The 20,288-nt window shown below is 35.4% G+C and overlaps 3 protein-coding genes and 1 long non-coding RNA gene across 9 annotated transcripts; 3 read left to right on the forward strand and 1 right to left on the reverse strand.

The window, feature by feature from the left end:
• Positions 1–7: 7 nt before the first annotated feature.
• Positions 8–11,568, forward strand: LOC135160150 (synaptic vesicle glycoprotein 2B-like). Of its 4 annotated transcripts, none has more exons than XM_064116370.1 (13): positions 8–147; positions 224–796; positions 873–959; positions 3,754–3,915; positions 4,396–4,558; positions 5,324–5,445; positions 6,269–6,507; positions 7,803–7,963; positions 8,915–9,086; positions 9,344–9,461; positions 9,765–9,924; positions 10,055–10,182; positions 10,425–11,568. In XM_064116370.1, exons 2-13 carry the CDS (start codon positions 748–750, stop codon positions 10,487–10,489), a joined length of 1,626 nt encoding a protein of 541 aa, XP_063972440.1. In that variant the 5' UTR covers positions 8–147; positions 224–747; the 3' UTR covers positions 10,490–11,568. The 4 variants fall into 4 exon arrangements, with proteins under 4 accessions (XP_063972440.1, XP_063972442.1, XP_063972441.1 ...); XM_064116372.1 differs by having other exon boundaries at positions 3,790–3,915; XM_064116371.1 differs by having other exon boundaries at positions 31–147; positions 382–796.
• Positions 11,308–14,285, reverse strand: LOC135160165 (uncharacterized). The gene is made up of 3 exons (XM_064116408.1): positions 14,100–14,285; positions 13,115–13,300; positions 11,308–12,957 (listed from the first exon to the last, which is right to left on the reverse strand). The coding sequence occupies exons 1-3, from the start codon at positions 14,152–14,154 to the stop codon at positions 12,743–12,745; spliced, it is 456 nt and encodes a 151-aa protein (XP_063972478.1). The 5' UTR covers positions 14,155–14,285; the 3' UTR covers positions 11,308–12,742.
• Positions 14,286–14,335: 50 nt separating this feature from the next.
• On the forward strand, positions 14,336–16,242 carry LOC135160171 (uncharacterized). The gene is made up of 3 exons (XR_010298518.1): positions 14,336–14,490; positions 14,629–14,934; positions 15,080–16,242. It is a non-coding gene; the product is annotated as an uncharacterized LOC135160171 (long non-coding RNA).
• A 364-nt stretch (positions 16,243–16,606) lies between these two features.
• LOC135160679 (uncharacterized) lies at positions 16,607–20,243 on the forward strand. Of its 3 annotated transcripts, none has more exons than XM_064117486.1 (5): positions 16,607–16,893; positions 17,190–17,424; positions 17,772–17,973; positions 18,213–18,516; positions 18,604–20,243. In XM_064117486.1, exons 2-5 carry the CDS (start codon positions 17,395–17,397, stop codon positions 20,156–20,158), a joined length of 2,091 nt encoding a protein of 696 aa, XP_063973556.1. In that variant the 5' UTR covers positions 16,607–16,893; positions 17,190–17,394; the 3' UTR covers positions 20,159–20,243. The 3 variants fall into 3 exon arrangements, with proteins under 3 accessions (XP_063973556.1, XP_063973559.1, XP_063973557.1); XM_064117489.1 differs by having other exon boundaries at positions 16,608–16,893; positions 17,776–17,973; XM_064117487.1 differs by lacking the exon at positions 16,607–16,893 and adding an exon at positions 17,028–17,102.
• Positions 20,244–20,288: the final 45 nt, after the last annotated feature.

The following is a 20,288-nucleotide window of genomic DNA, read 5'->3' on the forward strand; positions in this document are numbered from 1 at the left end:
ACGTGACTGTAATGAATGGGAGTAGCAGTAGAAGGATCTTTGGATCTGATAATCAGGAAGGGCCTAAAGGGTAGCGTGATTGGGACTGTTTACAATGATTTACCTGCGAGTAAAATATTCTGAATGAGAGTCGTTTCTGATATTTTAGTGAGTATTGGGGTTGACAGGGCTGACGTTTGAAGAGGAAAAATGTGTTTTTGATAATGTGAATTTTGGGGTGTAGGATAGACAAGCAAAAGTCAAGACACACATGGCAGTAGACGCGCGGATGGAGCTGGGAGTCCCGTGATAAATAAAATATTAAGATCAGAGTCTAAATCAATCGTTATCAAATGTGTGATTCTGATTGTCTTAGTCAAACAAAAATTTTTTTTCTTTCAGCGCTATAGATGTGAGAGGCTAACGGATCGTTTGACCCTCTCCATTGACGAATGATTCCTACTGAAAGCACACGAGCCACAGTTCTTCGGGTAACACGCGTAGACGCAAGACTGTGCGTCATTCGTTTAGAAGTAGCTGAAGGGAATATATTCAGGATTATAGTGAGAAACAGATCTATTAGGTAATGCGTTGATTAAAGTGTATAGATAAAAGCACATTCCACAGTAATATCAATGTGATGTGGTATTTTGTTAATTGCATTGTTCTTTAACTGATGAGTTGAAGTTATTGGAGTGTTGAAGGGAATTCATTGATGTGCACGACAACAGTGAATTGTTGCCAAGATTATTTTATTTTCGATTGAGTATGGTAGCTGGCGACGTACAAAACGGACTTAGCATCATACAATTGACTGGTGAGTATCTAAATGACAGGCTAAAACTAGACACTTTGGGATGTAGGTAATATTTTATTATTCTATTCTCATTTAGATCATTTTCGGGAAAATGAATTCGAGGGTAGGAAGGAGACAAAAAATACGCCACCTGCAGAGCTTGAAGATGCACTCACTGCCACAGGTAAGAAGATTGTAAGAAAATTCATTGTCAAAAGTGTCATCGTGGAAACAATTGGGGAAAGAGAAATCGAAATTTTTTTTAAAGGGAATGGTTTTCATGATTTTGACAGATAGGGAGATTGGAAATGACAAGAGTTATGGCATGTTGCAACGGGGTAACTTTTACGCGCTAATTGGAAGATGCAATGATCCGGTTTATTTGAATAGTCGGCGCCGTATAGTTTGAATAAACTTTCATTTAAGGAACTGAATTCTTGGAGTATGTCCATAGATATTTGGTAAAACCAATTGGTTTTTTTTTAAGAGCACCTGTGTCATCATAGTTGTGATGATTTCCTAATTTTGGATGGAGTTGAGACTGTTGTCGTGTTAAATATTTACTCGATAGTTTTTGTTTATTTTTTAAGGGTGAATAGTACAAAAAAATTACGTTAAATTAATCACTTTCTGTTTGAGATTGTCTCATTTGAATTTGAGATCGAATTTTTGCATATTGGCGATTACACGCTTAACTTGAAATATTGGGAAAGATTAATAAATTGTATTTTATACAGTTTTGTATCTAAAAAATTGAATATGACAATTTTTACTATTTTATGACATTTGTCAATTATATGTGGATTACGGGGTCAGGCAGGAGGAGGTGGGAATCTTATTGGGGGCAAGAAAATATGGATATTATGCCTTTTAAGGAAATATAAACATTAGGAAATAGAAAACAGAAATATTGTTGAAAAAATAGAAATAGAAATATTGATTCCTTTAGTCACAACAACTCCAGGCAATGAATAAAGTGGAATGATATTTCACTTGATTTTTCCTTTACACGTGTCATTTACATGGTAGAGATGAGAGGGAAATTACCATCTGTCTTCCATTAATGTGATTAATAGATTTTCATAATCCCAGAGTCATGTAATAGTGAAGTTCCAACAGATTTTCATTTTTCAAATTTTTAAATCCCGAACAATGAGCCAAAAAAAAATAGGAGAAACGATGTTGAAGGGTTTTTAAGGAAGCGTTATCCACCTTCACGACCTGGAAGCTCTGTACACGGATAAAAATATTCAGTAAAAACGACGTAGAAATTCCGTAATTTTCGCGTGAGAAGGAAGGTGCGACAAAAACGAAGGGTCTAATAAAAAACGCGGAACGCTCCGTAGAAATTACGTAACTCGATGCGAACTATTTATGGAGCATTCCATACTTTTTCGTGGACCCTTCGAAATTTTTATCGGACTTGGAAGTTACGCAATTGTCGCGTAATTTCGTGGGAGAAATAATTCAGTTAATTAACCACTTCGCAACTGCCGAGAGAGTAACAATTTATCCACATTTTTACGTTCCCTCTATCTTTCTCAATCAATGAACTTGAAGTATTTGAGGAGCTCGCCAACACAACTGGTTTTACCCTGAACACTAATATGGATTACTCCGCCGAATATCGTCGCAAAGTTCAGTGACTTAATTTTCTTTGGTCGCTTTCAATACTTATCAGTAGAAAATAGGAGCTCTCGGTTAATTAAGAGCTTATGGCTCAAATGACCCTCCAATGTGAAAGTTGATCTGACTCATACTTTGCTCGTTAAAGTGGGGACAGGCAATTCTTATGGAAAATTTGTTGATCGGTGGAAGCGCCGTTCAACATTATGAAGAGAAATATTTAATGAAAATGCAGTTTTTCCATTCCGGGAGCGAAAACGTCGGTATCGGAAATTTTATGGAACTGTGACAGAATTACCCGGAGACATTCCGTAATTTCCATCTGAATTGTCGTCTCACATAATAAGATATCTTTAATTCAGAATAATTAGCCACAAAAAGAAGCTGAAAGGACCAAAACCAAAATTGATTCCAACAGTTGATAGAAAGTCCTTTCTCTCGCTCTCTGGATCTAACAAATATTTCCATTTATGCAATCAGATCTTTTTACCCATCAGTATAATATTTGGAGTTACGTCACACCTTTCTTATTGATAACATTGCGTTTGTCGGAGAAATTATCAGTGAGATACCTGTGATCGGTAGAAAATAATAGCAAGCGAGGCACGAAATGCTGACTCGTTTTATCTTGTGCTGATCTCAGATATTACGGAAATTTTGGTCGAGTATATTATGTAATGGCGCACATGGCCATCTGATCGGTCTTTTTTCAATGTTAAATCTTGAGCAGTTGGGCTTTTCTAACACTGGCCAGACGTTGGTTACATCCACCACTCGTTATGTAGTTGATGTCACTCATTCTAGACCCATTGCATAAAGTTCGACGGGAATTCCCGCTCAGACAACAATAGATAAAGGCCCTTGTGATCATAACTGCTCAATAAATGAGAACATTATCGACTGATGAGGGATAGACATTGGAGATCAGAGAGGATGACCTAGAAAGCTTCTGATTACCAGCGAATTTTCGATCGCTCTTTTACCAATCAAATAATTGACCGAGACAACGTGCGCAAATAGTTCATTTCGATTTTGAGGGAACGTGTCCTTGAACCTTTGGGAGGTCAATAGGACAATTGAGGGCCAGTGATGGTACCCCACGAGTCCAGGAACACTTTCTCTGCGAGGAGCGGAGTTTTGCGCACCGTCCTGGTGCGTAAAATTCCACTTTACCCAGAGTGTGACGGGATAAGAACTTTTTTAGATTCATAAGAACTTTGCGATGTTGTCAATAGCATTATCGTATCATTATTTTTGCTTTTTGTTTACTGAGAACAGTTTCAGACAAGAGCCCATTACACTACACGAGTTCGAAAAGTTTTCGTCATTAATTCCACTGACCCATGACCTAGGTTTTGGATTCTACAATATTCTCACCGTATTGGCAGCTATTCCAGTGGCCTGGGCCGGAGCTTTTGACATAACATCTATGGCATTCATCCTTGCATCGGCGGAATGTGACCTGGAGTTAACATTTGTCAAGAAGGGAGCACTCGTTTCCTCCGTTTATTTCGGTACAGTCAATCAATTTCTGGAAAATTTTAAACTGAATGAAACAAATCAATAGGGAAGTGATGAACTATAAGTTGTTATTGTTGCTATTGTTTTTTTTAATGAGCTTTTGATCGGGAATCACTTCTTATACAGGAAAAAAACATTTTTGCCAAATGTCCATTTACGTCAGAAAAGTATTTTTTTTTTTGAAATTTTATTTCTTCAAGGGGGAGTGAGTTAGATCGAAATTACGATAAATTGTTCTAGAACTTTTCGTTTGGACTTTTTCCTGGAAGTTCACTGAAAAAGTGCGTAACTGTTCCGTTATTTTTACCGAATATCAGTCGATTACATTAGATTACGGAACAGGCGCGTAATTTTTAACGAATTTTTCTCTCCGCGAGTAAAATTACCACTTCGCTACTGAAATGAAAATTCTAAAAGTAAATATTTATTATTAAAACCTTCTATAGAGTTCTCTTTATGTATTAACAATTTAGGAATGATGATGAGTTCATTTTTCTGGAGCTTCGCAACAGATCGCCTTAGTCGTAAACCTCTGATGCTCCTGGGCCTGATCATCGATGCCCTCTGCAATATTTTGTGCTGCATCGTTGAATCTTATTACATAATGCTTCTTCTGAAGTTCATCACTGGCACCATGTAAGTTGTTCCATGATTGCAGTCTAATTATAATTAATTAATATTTAATTTATTGGAAATGTACCGTTCGTGATGCGACTACGGAAGCTGCACTGAGAGAAAAAATTAGTGAAACGAAACGATTATTTTTTTACTCAATTACTCGGTCTTATGGAATAGTGTCAATAGAATAATTAATTGATGTAATGCAATATGTCAATACCTTTCGAGGACTGGGCCCCAAACGTAAACCTCATGCTTCGATCAGATGAGGGTCCCAATCTATCGTATATCGGTTCCCATTCCCTCAATAGTTCATTGAATTTTAATAATTATTTGAATGTATCGCCTTTCATTGATCTGAAAATTTATTGTAGGCGATATCAATGAAATCGCTTGAAGCGAGATATTTTTAATGGAATAATTATCCATTTTCAACGGATTATAGCATCACCTACGCTCTGTCGAGAACCCACCGCGAAAATGAAGAATTAAAAATGTTAAAAATGTGAAACAATGGAGTTCCATTTTGATACGAAGAAATATGCATCCAGCAAGATATTTCTCGTGAAATTTCCGGGATTTTTCTCTCAGTGTGAGCATATAATAATCATTGCACTGAGAAAAAATATACTTTGGACAACTGAAAATGACAATAGAAACCATAGAAACTCGATATCTGAAGAGAATTTTATCCGAACACAGAAGTTCCGATTGGACTATACATTATAACGATAAGTAAGTGAATGAATAAATAAATTTTAACGATTTGTGATGTTTTTCCAGAGTTAGCGGCCCATTTACGCTTTTAATACCATACGTTAATGAGTTCCAACCCGTTAATTATCGTCAGAATTTTACCACGTGGTCTGGACTCGTCTTCAACGCCGGACTCATTATTCCGGCAAGTAAGTGATTAAAATTTAATTTATCCAATTTTATTCATCAATTGTTTCGCCGCACTATACATTCATTTGTGAACTTACATCCATGACCTTGAATTAATCTAAATGGCAGCCACTGTTCATATATAACTGTGCGGGGTATAACTTGTTTACCTTCGGCTTATTGCGTAAATTCGAGTTAAATACATAATTAATTCAGTTTTTACATGTTCATAAAGTTAAGCCATACATTTCCGTTATAGCCTGTCAATTTTGCTCCGGTATAAAAATTAGCGATGAAATACCAATGCCTAATTTTCTTTTCAAAAATCTGTGATCAACTTTTCCGCCTTAACAGCTCTTAAAATTGTTTGTGAGTAAAATATTTACTCGGCAGTTTTTATTTCAATTTTTGAATGAGTGAATAATTCAGAAAAGTAGAGATCGTTCGTTTAGAAGTTGAGATAGACATTTTTGAAATTTTGGTATTTTTTCACGTGTTTAAATGGACCGTTAGCAAACGTGCGAATAGTTACAAAATAATTACAGAGTAAATCACAAATGCCAATACTTAATTGAGAATAGTTACAGCGGAAAATGTATAGTCACATATTATTTTATCTGTCCATATTTTATGTTGAATATCTGTTGATATTTTGGCCCCCTTTTATCTTCCTCAGATTTTGAAATTTTGTCTCCTCTTCCTCTTCTCTATTGAATTTTTGTACCATAATATTCCACTTCTCAACCATACCTCATTAATCATCAGAAAAATTACCCAAGAAAAAAACAGAATTATCCAAGAAAATAATATTAATTTATTCCAAACTGTTGATTCATGTTCCAGTACTGGCTTTTAATATCACGCCTCAACGATGGTCATTTGTGCTGCTTGATCACGAATATACCGCATGGAGGATATTCCTAATGACATGCACCCTGCCATCAATCATTGGTATTGTAACAATGAGTCTCTTCTCTGAAAGCCCCAAACGACTGATCGAGACTGAACACGTCACCAAGGTGCTCAGTTTACTCAGAAGGATGTACGTTATCAACAATTTCAAATCACCTGACACATACCCGGTAATTGACTTCAAACTGAACTGAATTATAATTTGATATTAAATTTTGGATCCACTCCCACTGCGCTGATTCATCGCAGTGATTAGTAGATGAACGATTGCCCTAAGATGAGAATTCTTGTCTTCGTGTTTATTATGTTCTAATGGAAAAGCCAGATCTGATTACTATCTCAGAAGAATTTTCAATAGCATTTGCTTTTGTACATGATCTAGGACGATGAGAAATTTCACAATCATAGGAGAAAAGGAACAGTTTCCATCGAGCAATTTGATTGACCGACTTCATGAATCAAATAACCATTTTAAGGCAGCATGATCGGTACGAAACTGAAATTTTCTCCCCAAAAGGGAAAAGGGAAAAGGATTGAATGACTGTGGTGACAGCTAGATGTTTCTCTCGCAGTTTTTCTGTGAGTGACTCAGCAAATTTACTGTATTAAGCGATAACTTGTTCGTGATCCTGTTTTTATTGAGAAAATAACGGATTAGGAAGGGTCCAAATCGCGGAAGAATTTTATCATTTCTAATTTTTTAATAGATTTGGAGGTGGAGTCAAGATTCTTTTTACATTCCTGCTAGTTGATCATGATCAATAATAATTTATGGATGTTATATATTATCACATTAATTTATAAAATATACTCTATTAACATCAGAAATTTACGTTTTTACTGGAGGATCGTTGTCCTGAGACTAAAAACTATGACACGAGTTTCGTTATAAGCTTTATTATGAAGCAAATTGAATACTCCAATAAATGTTATTTCAAAAATCCGCTATCTCTCTTAGATTCGGAGTTATTGCTCGAAAACTAGACTAGGAGATAAGTCAACTTCTCGGTTTACTACATCGCTACTGAATTCATTAAAATCGTCTGGATATAGATAATGATAATGTTGAGGATTTGTTGTTTGTTGAAGTACACTAGTATCCAATTACTCAAGCTGTAAACATAGGTCTACTTCAAGGGTACAAGGTGGAAATAATGTGGGCTTCGTATGATTGTTTACTAGCGGATTACGTTCATGCAATGGATATCTTTCGAATAGTTTATTACCCTTAGGAAAATGTTTGCGGCGCTGATATGTGAAATTGAATAAAGTCACTAGAGTTCTTTTGATGTTTAGAATCAAAATAAAAACTCAAATATTTGTGAGTTCTAATTTCATGGGTGATAACAAAACGAGTCGGTTCTTTTTTGCAGAATAAAATATCATTCTGGTGATTCAAGGAATAATGATTATTCCATTTGGTTCAGTTACTTTTATGTTTTCGTTATTTTTTATGTGTTAATAGATAAAGAGCCTACAGTCAATAAGGTCATGCATTCGGGAGATTCCTAAGACGAATGTAGATAGGATTAAAGGAACGTGGAGTGATATAAAGGAGCTGTGTAATAAAAAATACTGGAAGCCTTTTTTTATTATTAACTTTCTGCAGTTTGGCAGTATATTGGGGTACGTAATTTCCACTATTGTGTGTAGTTCCACATGGATTTCAAATTGTTTGTAATTATACCTAAATTAAATTAGAAAAGCTTGAAAATTAATGTGGAGGAAATGTCAATGGCCTGATAATACACTAGAAAAATATTTATCGAGTCGATAAGTGATAGACTCGGCAATTTTTTGCAGACAACGTAATAACTCAGGGGGAAAAAAGTGCCCTAGTATTCGGAAAATCTAATCGGTAAACCTAAGGAATTTGATATAAAAATTTATGACATTTAGATTGAACTCTCTATTAGAATTTCATTCTTCTGTATATCATTTGCTGGATATTTTGTGGGAAATTTCGGAGCTTTTGGAATAAGATTTTTTTGCGTCTGAAGATATGAAAAGTTGGACAGGGAAATTGTCAATTGTGAATCGGGGGGAAGCTCTGTTAATTAATGTGGAATAAACTAGAGAGAAAAGTCCAAATCCATTTTTACATGTAATTCTTGTATGAAATTTTTTTGTTGGGGGAAAAGTGGTAGAAAATGCAACAGAAGGATAATACTATTTTATTAGAAATTCCCTAAGTTTTATATTAATTTTTTTCATGAACACGAATCAGAGGAAATTACTCATTTTGATGTCCGTGAATGGGATGGTCCCCGTTGAGTTTTTAAACATGAAATCAGAACCCCCTCCTCTATTACTGAATCCTATTATAAACAGAGGATTTTATTATGCGGTCAATTAACCGATGCGAAATATTGAAAGAGGTGATTAAAATAAATTATTAAAATGGTCGATAGATTGTAGTGTTGTAATTTTAGGCTACCGAGTGGGTCATCAAAGATCTTAACAAAAAATTGTATTTAGTAAAAAAAATATTACTTAGTTAATAAGTTATTTTCATAATTAATCAGACATTATCCTTCGAATAATTTATCAAAAAATCGATGTTTCACTTGTTCGCAGGTTCAACATAATGAGACTCTGGGTACCACATATGTTTATGATTATCAATAATTTTGATCCCACCATGTGGGATTGGTCAGCTGGTAATCCAACTATGTGTGATTACTTGTCGAGGGCTGTAATCCCTGAAGGTCCAACCAACGACACACTTTATGCAAATAACTGTGCTCAGGTAATTTAAAGATTTATATAAATTAAATAATGTTTACAGTAGTAGATAATTAAAGGGAACAATGAAAAGGTCCCTCAATCTCGGTTTTAGAATTCATTTTTCATGTTTTTCTTCTGAGACACTGTTGAGAAAATCTTTTTATCTTTGAAGACCAGATTGCAAATATCTTCAAGACCGAAGAAAAAGGTTTATTACCCTTCAGGAAAACCTTTTCCCCTTCAATATATTCAATCCTGAAACTTTATTCTTTCTTACAGTGGCGAATCAACCCCATCATCTACGTCAGGTCAACTATAATAGCATTTTCGACTGTTGTTTTTGCGTTTCTATTCGCTCAATTATACACAACGAGACTTAGAAAACGAATTGCAATGAGTGAGTATATAAAGTTGAGATCTATTCGCTTCCTCAATATAATTCGGTAGCGAAGTAATAAAACGAGATAAGTGACTTTTGACGATTGATTATTTGTAGATGAATATCTCGAAATCTAGGAAAGATAGAACAATTTTCATTATAAGCTTTATTGTGAAGCAAATTAAGTACGACAATAAATGTAATTACAAAAATTTCGCTATCTCTGTTAGATTGGGAGTTATTGGGCACAAACTAGAGGAAGAGTTAAGTCGACTTATCTCGTTTTACTTCGCTACTAAAGTGTGTATAATTTTTTTTCAGCATTCTGTTATGTTGTTGCTATAATCAGCAGTTTCATAGCAAATTGGGTCCAACTTGTCCCTATAATGCTGGTCCTGTCGTCGTCCATTGTTGTTACTGGCCGTATAACGGGTAACATAGTTATCGCTATTAACACCACTACTATTCCACTACCATTAAGGTAATGCACTTTCTTTCTACCGATTTTTTTATTTGTAATTTGTCAATGAGAATTTTTTTATTAAATTTATTCTGCTGTTTTTGTCGTTTTAAGAGTTAATAAGTGAGTGAATACTTTCTCTTTGTTACAGGACAACTGCTGTTAGCTTTATTAACAATACGGGAAATCTAGCGACTATTGTTGGTAATTTGATTTTTAGCTGTTTACTTGGATTCCATTGTTACAGTGCCTTTGTCGGAATCGGATGTATTTTATTACGTAAGTTTGAACCTTTTTTTCGCAGAAATTTCATGAGTCTGATGTTTTTTTAATTAGAAGATTTTGAAAAGGAGGGGATGGAAAAACAGAACATATAGATGAAAATTTAATTAGTATTAACTGTTATTAATTTAATTATGATTAATTATTTTATAATAACGAGACTGACTGTAGTTAGAATCGAATAGAAAATGTTTAAAACGAAAAAAACTGCCAATCACCCCATCGCTTTGAATTTCCAGTTTGTCTGGTGCTGTCATTTTTCACGCTAACACTGCCAAAAGATAGAATGGACACCAAGATGTGATGAATGCTCACGATATCAAGAGACTTACCTCATTGACAAGGAACATCGCTCATAGATTTCAGCCAAATGCTGCTGGGTCAGAGGGAAACTACCGGAAGTTCAATGAAGGAACATGAGCAATCCTTTAATATGAGAATTCCGTAGTTCATGCAGGAGTCTTCGAGTGCCATAATGAAAATCGACAATTCAGTTTCCACTTCATAAGTTTTTATCAAACCAGAGGAAATAAAAGTTATTTTAATCGACCCGTTTTTACGCATGACTATGTTTTCCAGGAAGAAAGCATTCAAAAATATTTCAAAGACAGTCCTCCATAGTTATTCATTATTGATAATTTTTCTGATTCTGAAAATAACATTCAATTACGTATGAGCAGTCTTACGCTTCTGTCTTGCAGTTTTTTTTCAGCTGAAATTTCGCGCTCGTTTCAATGAAATCATTTTCATGAATCTCAGAAAATTGAAAGTTACAAATACACTCAGTGAAACCATTGACGGTAATTTTAATTTCTGTTTTTCTTTATTTGCAAGCCAGACTACTCTTATTGAAGTCTCCAATTTTGAGATTAAAAAAAAATGCCCATTCTCGATTTTTTTTTATTAAAAAAAAATGAAATTCAACGAGAAACTGAAGAGCACACAGTAGCAATTCTATACACCGTAAAATTATTCTTCTTCCTTTCCCCTTTTTCTTTATTTTTGAATATAAAAAATTATGTGTTGCGGGGATTAACGAAAATCACTGGGTCGGTGACTTGACAACTTCCACAAAAAAAATAATTTCAGATCAAATATTTGCAATCAGTAAAAATTCCTCAATGAATATCGTACAAAGTTTTATTTGTAAAAAATTTTAATGATAACTTTCCACATTTTAGTCTCATTCCATTTTTATTTATAAAATTGTAATCAACTTTTCTCTTCTGGCAGTTGAATCGTTTATACTGCAGTATTAAAACATTGGTACTAACTTATGTGCTTAACATTTGTTACTTAACAGTTAGGAAATGAGATTCTGCGGAAGCTGAATGAAATCACTGTAATATTTCATCATTCCAAATAATAAATTATCTACAACAAGTTGATTAATCAATTATTTCGGCAGAGAAATGGTAAACAGTTTGATTTTTGAAAAGAAGGGGTTTGAGGGCACATATCAGATTAATTTTTATCATGAATTTTACGAAATACACAAACACTCAGGTATTTGTGATCCACACAAAGTAAATGTTTATGAAGATATCTTCTTTACCATTTCTCCCGAAAATCATAAAATCATTTACGAAAATAGTACAATAATAAAATTGTTATAAATTTTTTTCCTTAATACAAAAGTCTATAAAAATGGACGGTTTCGTTCAGACAGTACTTGATTTAATCCAGTACCGACATTTAGTACTTGAATGCAAAAAGTGCTCGCATATAATTATGTACACTTGATTGTGGAATTGTAGAATAAAATTTCGTTAATTATAAAAAATAACCAGAGAGAAAGAGGGTTAAAATTATCTCAGAGACTTAGTATCCGCTGTTTGATTGCTCATTCCAATACCACCTAAATACTCCTAAATACCTCATGCCCATGATTTAATTGCTCGGGCGAGGCTTTAAATCTTTGTCGGCATTACATCGTTACTTCTCGGATAATTCACGAGGTTAATCACTTTTGCTCATTGTTCTCAGAGCAACTAAGGCACACCAAGGTTCTCTTGCATTTCAATTGTTGTAATGGAATTCTTGGTAGCTGCATACCAAGTAAAGTAAATATTCAATATTCTTTCCTCCCTTGACGAGATAAAAATATAAGATTTTTTGATGATATTAGTTGAAACAATACAGTATATATATTGCTGACGTTAATTTATCGGCATCTGATATTTTAATCGGTATTTGCCATTGTTTAATTCTATTGGACGGCATTGTACCTCCGCTGGGAGATGCTATGGTCGAGTTTAAGGTCGCTGTCGTATAAAATATTAACTCTAATTTTTGTTCAAATTTTTATGCTAAATAGTTTTTAAAAAACGTAGCTGCAAAAGAAACATTTTCGATTTGAGATTCTGGACTTTGAACTTGAAATAGAATTTTTCGTAAAATTGAATTGATTGATTGATTGATTGAATTGAATTGATTGTGAATTTTTTTTTAATCTGGGTAACTTTTCGTGCGTTTAAATGGAGCTTCACGGATTAGAATTTTTTTTTTAGATCAGCTTTTTGGAATATATTCCACGAGTAAAGTATCATTCGATGTCCTACGTTAAAGAGTACATAGGTAGCAGGGAAAATAATGGAATGAGTAGGACAAAACTTGCTGAAATTCCAGTGGCACTATTGCACGAATCATCGGAGCAGTAGCATTGCTCCCAATAAACACCATTCTCATAAATACCCCAATTGCATACTCCAGTCACACCAGTACTAGCTACTGAGGCACATCTGCGTATTACTTGACGTGGGCGTCCATCCCCTGGGGAGATAAAAAAATTAATTCTATTGTTATTCGTATTTTGTAATATCGATTTCGAAGAAAAGCGACATGGTAGGGAGAATTATATGAATATTCACACCTCGTGGGAATAGTAACCTTTACTATGGTCGTACGGTAAAATAGTGAATATACTCACAGATGAAGCCACGAGGACCGTGCTGAACCTCCTTAACACAAAATGTTCCGGGCATGTGGGAGTCTTCAGAGTTGCACTCCACTGCTATGTTTTTAGTCTTGTCAAAGGGTCGGTAAGCCCCACAGAGATCTTCACCCTTCTTGTCTGTATCACTACTGCATTGGTAGCAACGAACTGCATTTGTACCTGAATCAATCGTAAATAATTGAGAATTACAATGCAATTGGAGTATAAAAAATTTGTTGTAGTTTTACAACAAAATTACGTTGGAGTTTTCAGAATATGGGTAATTCGAACATCTCCTATGATATGGTAACTATGTAAACTGAGAAATGAATATATTTTTGCAAATTATTGATTTCCTTCGGGGCAGTATTTATTTATTTATAAGTAAAGTGCCTAAAAATTTTTTGATTTTTTAAAGTCAAATTATCAAAGATTCAGATTTCAGTCTGTGACTGCAACGGAAATATTGATTTTCCCATAAAACACAGTATCAAGTTCGGATTAAAAATTCTTTTTTAAATAGCAACAACAATGAAATTGAGTAAATAATTACGATTCCGAATGTGATTGAATTTTCGAAAAATTGTCTTCAGTTTTCATCATCATAATCATTGAATTTACTTTTACATTTCTTTCGAATATCTATCAACTTGTTAATAAACGAAAGCACGTTTCAATGAGACAATCAAGTTACTTCACATGAACTCATCAAAATTCCTTTGAAGATTGTTAAATAGTCACAAATTTATAATCAAACTGTAAAATAATTGTAATCGACCTGAATCTTCGATCGTCCGATTATTTCGATCATCTAGATGATGATGTGAATCCCTGCGGATCGTATACTAAATTTTGTCGAGAATGTAATGGATTTTTACCTTCATCTAAGGTAATTACATATTACCATGCTTAATTATAAATATAGTGATCAAGAATTGGGTGCGTCAATGAATTCCGTTGCTCAACATAACTTTCATACCTGTTGTAAAACAGCCAAGAAGCCCCACAACAAGGACCCAGCTGTATTTTACCATTTTTTAATAACACTTTCAATTAATCCCAAAGTCACTCAAAATTCCAATAAACTCTCTAATTCACAACTGCTATGCTTCGTATGCCATGAACCACCTGATGTGATTCATTGGGTTGGGCGTTGTGTTCTGTCCTGTCGTGTAGACCACTAGTAACAATGCAGGGTCCCTATGACTGCCATATTTATCACTAGATCATGCTGTTTACAATTAATTATTTTATCTTTCGTTTCTTTTAATGCATTTAAATGTTAGCTTCGTTGACGCAGTAGAAATATCCCACACGTTAAAAGTAAAAAAATGGGGAATTTTCGAATGTTCGTCAAAAACTTGGAAATGGTAAACGACCCATAAATCTTTGTCTTTCAATGTAGTTCTGGTTATCCAAAACAAAGCCCTTTGTAAAGCTTTTCTTATTGAGTTTCAAGTGGAATTTGATCTTTGCATTAAACCGTTTGTATCATAAACGTCTTCCAGGAACAGTTTACTTTTCTCCGAGAGAACCTCAAGGATTTTCTATCTCCTCTTAAAAGCCACATGTGAGGCCCTTTGTTCGAGTCACGTCCCATGGAGAGTGGGGGTGGGGTCAGTTTGAGCTATCACGGGGTGTAACACCAACCCCATCACCAAGTTCAAGGCCACGATCGGTCCTCTACTCCCTTATGTGGGGCGAACCCTAGCATCTTCGAGACTTAGACGAATTTTTAGGGTAAGACAAAAGGCAGATCCATTTTTTAGGTGAAGACGACTAGTTCGGAACACTTTTGAACGTCTTCTAGAATCGTAAGTTGTTATTGTAATTAATAAATTAAATTGCGAGTGAATTATAAACCACAAAATTGAATTAATATAAAATGAATGAATTAATGGTAAAATTGGTGTTTGTGATCGTTTATTTCATTCAAAATTTCCCGGATTTGTGAAGCAGATGTGGTTTAGCACTCCACGGACAACGGACCCGCCACCGGGAATACCCGAAAACCACATTGGAACGCAACAGGCCCATCATATCAGACCCCTCCACTGGCAGGTGATTCCCACCCGCCCCTGGGTGCCGGCCAATGGAGCTGTACGAAGAGTTAAACGATTTTCAGATGAAGGAGAGGAAATTGAAAAAAATGCAGCCAATTTTATGATTTCATGATTTTATGATTTTATGATTTTCTGCTTCTGAATGGAATCATTGCAGTCGTCCCATCCCGACTTTTTCGAATTATTAAAACGACATAAGGATGCGTTAACAAGTTGCCGAGCATGTCAAGGGGTTGATCTCCAATTACGCGCCTGCGTGCGACGACGCATTTTTTGAATTTTTCGAATCATTTATTCCAAGAGCTTATGGCAGTTGGAAAAAATTTCAAAAGTCGTGTACATTCTCCACTAATTTTTTCTCTACTTTTGATCATTTTTATTACGAAAATGTCGAGCTAATGCATGAAGAAATTTCATCGGAAAATCTGACGATTAGTTTTGAAAAAAATCATATACTCTCGGTTGCGAAGATAATTAACGTTATTGAAATGAATTTTCTCGTGAGTTCTGGAGATTTCTGGAAAACTTTCACAGACGGAGAGAAAAATACTCCAAAAATTATGGAATTTTTACTTAATCATGGAGTGACTTTGCTTTTCGTCAATTAAAAAATTATAAATTACTGGAAGTTCTGTAAAAGATGACCTAGCCACCAGGAATGTTTACAAACATTTTGGGACAGTTGTAACGGTTCCTTCAGTATTTTTTCCGAAAACCCAGGTCGTTGCAAAATTACTTAAATCCATCGTTATTTTTAATTTATTTTTCTCTCTGTACAGAAGTTCAGGAATAATTTTTTCGTTTAGTCTAATAAAATTTTCAGTTACAGAACTGAATTTTATTTCTGACCATCACTTCCCCCTCCCCATCAGTCCGAGAGATTTTCGGTAACAATTTCTATCTCTTGACAATTTAGATGCCCCAATTTTTCCCGAATACTATAAATTTTTTATGAAAATATCACCACCGAATAGCAAATTGTCCTGAATTTTAGATCCATCCCACGTCTGCGAATGAATTTATTTAAATTTCGCTCTGAAAAGTCCGCAGTTAGATTCAAAAAACCCAATTCCAATTTAAGAAACCTAATTCCAATTTCTATCGACAAAATTTGTTAAAATGTCAGTGTCACTTAACTGCAACTCAATAATTTATGTCAAATAACTACAGTAAATTCGAACCAGACTAAAATTACTATCACTATTTTAAAATATCAAGAGGAATATTTTCCAATAAAAAACTGTTCAACTTTGAAAATCTGACGACCAAATCAATAACGCCACCGCCTTCATTAACCGCTATCATTATCATTGAGTTAGGTATTTGCATGTGATAGTAATTAATATAGCAGAATAAAAATTCGTCAACAGGGGTGGATTTGCGCGCGCGCTTTTTGGGGGTAGAAAATTATCGATCACCAGAATCGTCGTCACCGCGCAACGAGACAGTCCAAGAGTTGGATATCAGGACTCGTGGTGAAAAATCCGCGATCTTCCAAAGATTGAAAAACGAAATTAAAAAAAAATTGCATTCACTAAAAACTATTCAGCTGATTGTCGCTGCTTCCATTGATATCAAACAAAAATATCCGAAAGGAAGTTAAATCAAGTGATTCTCATTATCAATTTCCTCTGGTGGAGCAACAGGCCTGACTAGCATTCTCCCATCTCCTAAAAATGTTATAAATCATAAGAGTGAAGAGAAAAATCGGTGAGTAAAACAAAGATTTATTTTTTACTTAAGTAACCGGTAAATAATTACTAATTATCCTCTATCCCAATAACTTCGCTGACGTTCTTTTTTGTTATTAGTTCTAGATGATATCTCATTAAAATTTTTATTAGAAACAGATACAATAAAATTGGACGACAGGATGTGCTACGACTCAAATCTTATCTGGGATTTCATGTATTGGAATTGTAAAAACTCATGCATTTGCGTTTAGAGTACACTTCTGAGCCCGTACTGTATTTTATCAGTTCATTTGCCATATTATTACTGTTTAGAAAAAAAGGAGAAGCCCCCAGGGTGCAATAATCGCCGATTGTCGAACTCCGGACATCCACGATTCCGTAAATTGTGAGTGAAGGCGAAGCATATTTTTTCCAATCATGAAATCTACGTGGTGATGAGACCAAAGAATCAGAGGATGCATGCTAATTTCACCTTCGGTTCCTGCGGTGAATATTTTGAGACGGTAATTCATTTGATATGCGGGAGAAACGCATTTTTAAATACGAGGTGAGTTATTACGATTCTTAACGTTATTTCAGTGGTAACTGATCAGTCCATACGATCCAAGTGAGACCTTACTGATAATTTTAACTCCAGGCAATTCCCAAAGCATTAATTCTGTCAACTCGTGTTTCCCACGTAAGACGGGAAGTTTATGTAGCATTCGAAATCTGGTGATGTCACAGAAAATTGTTGGATAGGAAATTAGGATTAATTTTTATATGATTTTACTAGAAAAATTTACTGAAAAAGTGGATAGTCCAGATTGGGATTCGAACCGGGGACCTTTTGCGTGTGGACCGGGTACACTAATATCCTCATTGTTCAATGAAAAATATGACAATTGTTTTTAGGTAGTACCAGGAAGGAATGAGAAAGCAGTATGGAAAGACATATATCCGAATCTGAAGACACTTTCAACGAGCCCAAATGGCGGCCTAAGGATACGAGCATGGCTACTAGCTATTTTCGGATGTTTATTAGCATCACTTCTGATCATAAATACTGTCATTACGTGGCAGTTTCGAGTTGATCATTTGATTAACACAACGCAAGGTAACTTACGTTATTAATATTATTATTAATTTTTTTGGGACAAGTTATCGATGCCTGAGGTTCATGATTGAATACCTTAGAATTACTGAACTCAAGTAATTTTTGCTGAATATTTTTCTGGACTGAACTGCAGAAATGTTGAGTGAAAATTGCCTAAGAAATCAGAACAAATGTATTCCGTTATTGAACCTGTCAATTCAATTTCCAAAGAACCTCAACCGTGCTTGCCTGTATTACAGGTAATTACCTTGAAAACGATCACCAACTGATAGCAGTTCAGAATAAGAAATCCGGATTTCTTGTTCGCAACAAAGGATGTCGGATAGCGGCAATCGACCCCTTGGATTCCTTCAGCAAAAGTTTCATGAAAGTGGAGAAACCAATTAAGTGTGAATTCGGAAGTCAACTGCCTCTAGTAGAATCCAACGAAACCCACGTATTCATCAACTTCAGTGTAGTTAGTCAGTACTACAATGTCACAGAGGTACCCAATTGTTGTTGGCGAGATTTCCACCGGAAGCAGAATAACGATGATCAAATCACGTAAGTGATTGAAACATTAAAACCAAAAATTCACAATAAATGTTACATTCTCCAGTAAAAAAAATAATGAAACATTATTGATTCCAGAATGGAAAAGAGATGTCATCCCTTCCAGACCTCTACCCGACCTTCTGCTGAATTCATCCGAGTGGAGTGTTGGCGCGACGGTGGCCGAATCTATCGCGACTACCATTTCTTCGTTCTTCGTAAACCAGAAGTGGAGGCTCGCTGCAAACTGTCAAAAAAAAAGCAGAAAAAGTACCTTTCCTCCAGCGACCCCAAAACAATAAATAAACTAAGTATTCTCATCCTCGGTCTGGACTCAATCTCTCGTCTAAACTTTCACAGAATGATGCCGAAAACGGCGAAAACACTCGAAGCATTGTCTGCTGTTGAAATGCTTGGTTACAATAAAGTTGGTGACAATACATATCCAAACATAGTGCCCGTTTTAACTGGACTGTCCACAACCGAACTCCAAACAAATTGCTGGAATGACACCAGTAAACCCTTCGACAACTGTCCCTTCATCTGGAAGAATTTCAGTAGATCCGGTTACCGTACAATATTTGCTGAAGATGCCTGCTCAATGACAACATTCAATTATCTGAAACCTGGCTTCCATAATCCACCAACGGACTACTACCTCCGTCCGTACTGCTTAGCTGCAGAAAATGATATTGGCAATACTCGTGAATTGAATGCCCACTTGTGCATAGGAACACGAAAAAATTTTGAAAATCTTCTGAGTCATTCGACAAAAGTTGTGAGAACCTTCTCCCAGGATTCGTATTTTGCATTCTTCTGGCAGGCAAGTCTAACCCATGATTTTTTTAATTATCCTCAGCTGGGGGATGCTGCATACTCCAGAGTGATTAATCAATTTTACGAGGAAGGTCTCATGGAAAATACAGCACTGATTGTTATGAGTGATCATGGAATAAGATGGGGTGATTTCCGTCAGACTTATCAGGGGAGAATGGAAGGTAGTCTGCCATTTGTATTTTTAGTACTTCCAAAGTGGTGGAGAGAGAGGTATCCAATTGCGTTTGCAAATTTGCGAAAGAACACAGCAAGTTTAACCACTCCCTTTGATCTCTATGAGACCCTTGGTGACCTTCTGAAACTGGAGATGATCGAAGAGGCACAGATTAGGCAGAGAACCAGTGTGATGAACTCATTGGAGAATGAAAAACTTCTGCCAAGGGGCATCAGCTGGTTTTTACCCATTCCTGGCCACAGAACGTGTGATTTAGCTGGAATTCCTGGACACTGGTGTATGTGTCATACCTCCAGTGATATCGATTTTGATCATGAGTCTGTGAAAAATAGCACTGTTTATCTCGTTGAGGAATTGAACTCGATGCTCAAGAAATATCCTGAATGTGCTGAGTTGAAAATGACAAAGATTATGAATGCTAAAGTATGGAAACAGGTGGATAAGGAGGCAACATTTCCATGGGTGGATTTTACAATTACCATTGAAACTCTTCCCGGAAATGCTATTTTTGAAGCTTCAATCAGACATGGAACTGATGGTACTAATAAACTTGTGGGGTCCATCAGTAGGCTCAATGCTTATGGGGCACAAAGTGCATGTGTAAATGATTTTAATATAAGATTGTACTGCTACTGCCAGTGATTGAGGGATTATTGTGGCGAAATCATTGATTTTCTTATATAAAGAATATTTTGTAGTATTTTGAATAAACGTTGATGACATTGTTCGAGTTTCTTTTTAATTTTGGAACTTCTAATTTGATCGATTCATC

This window comes from Diachasmimorpha longicaudata, chromosome 3 (genome assembly GCF_034640455.1).
Source record: "Diachasmimorpha longicaudata isolate KC_UGA_2023 chromosome 3, iyDiaLong2, whole genome shotgun sequence".
Lineage (NCBI taxonomy): Eukaryota > Metazoa > Arthropoda > Insecta > Hymenoptera > Braconidae > Diachasmimorpha > Diachasmimorpha longicaudata.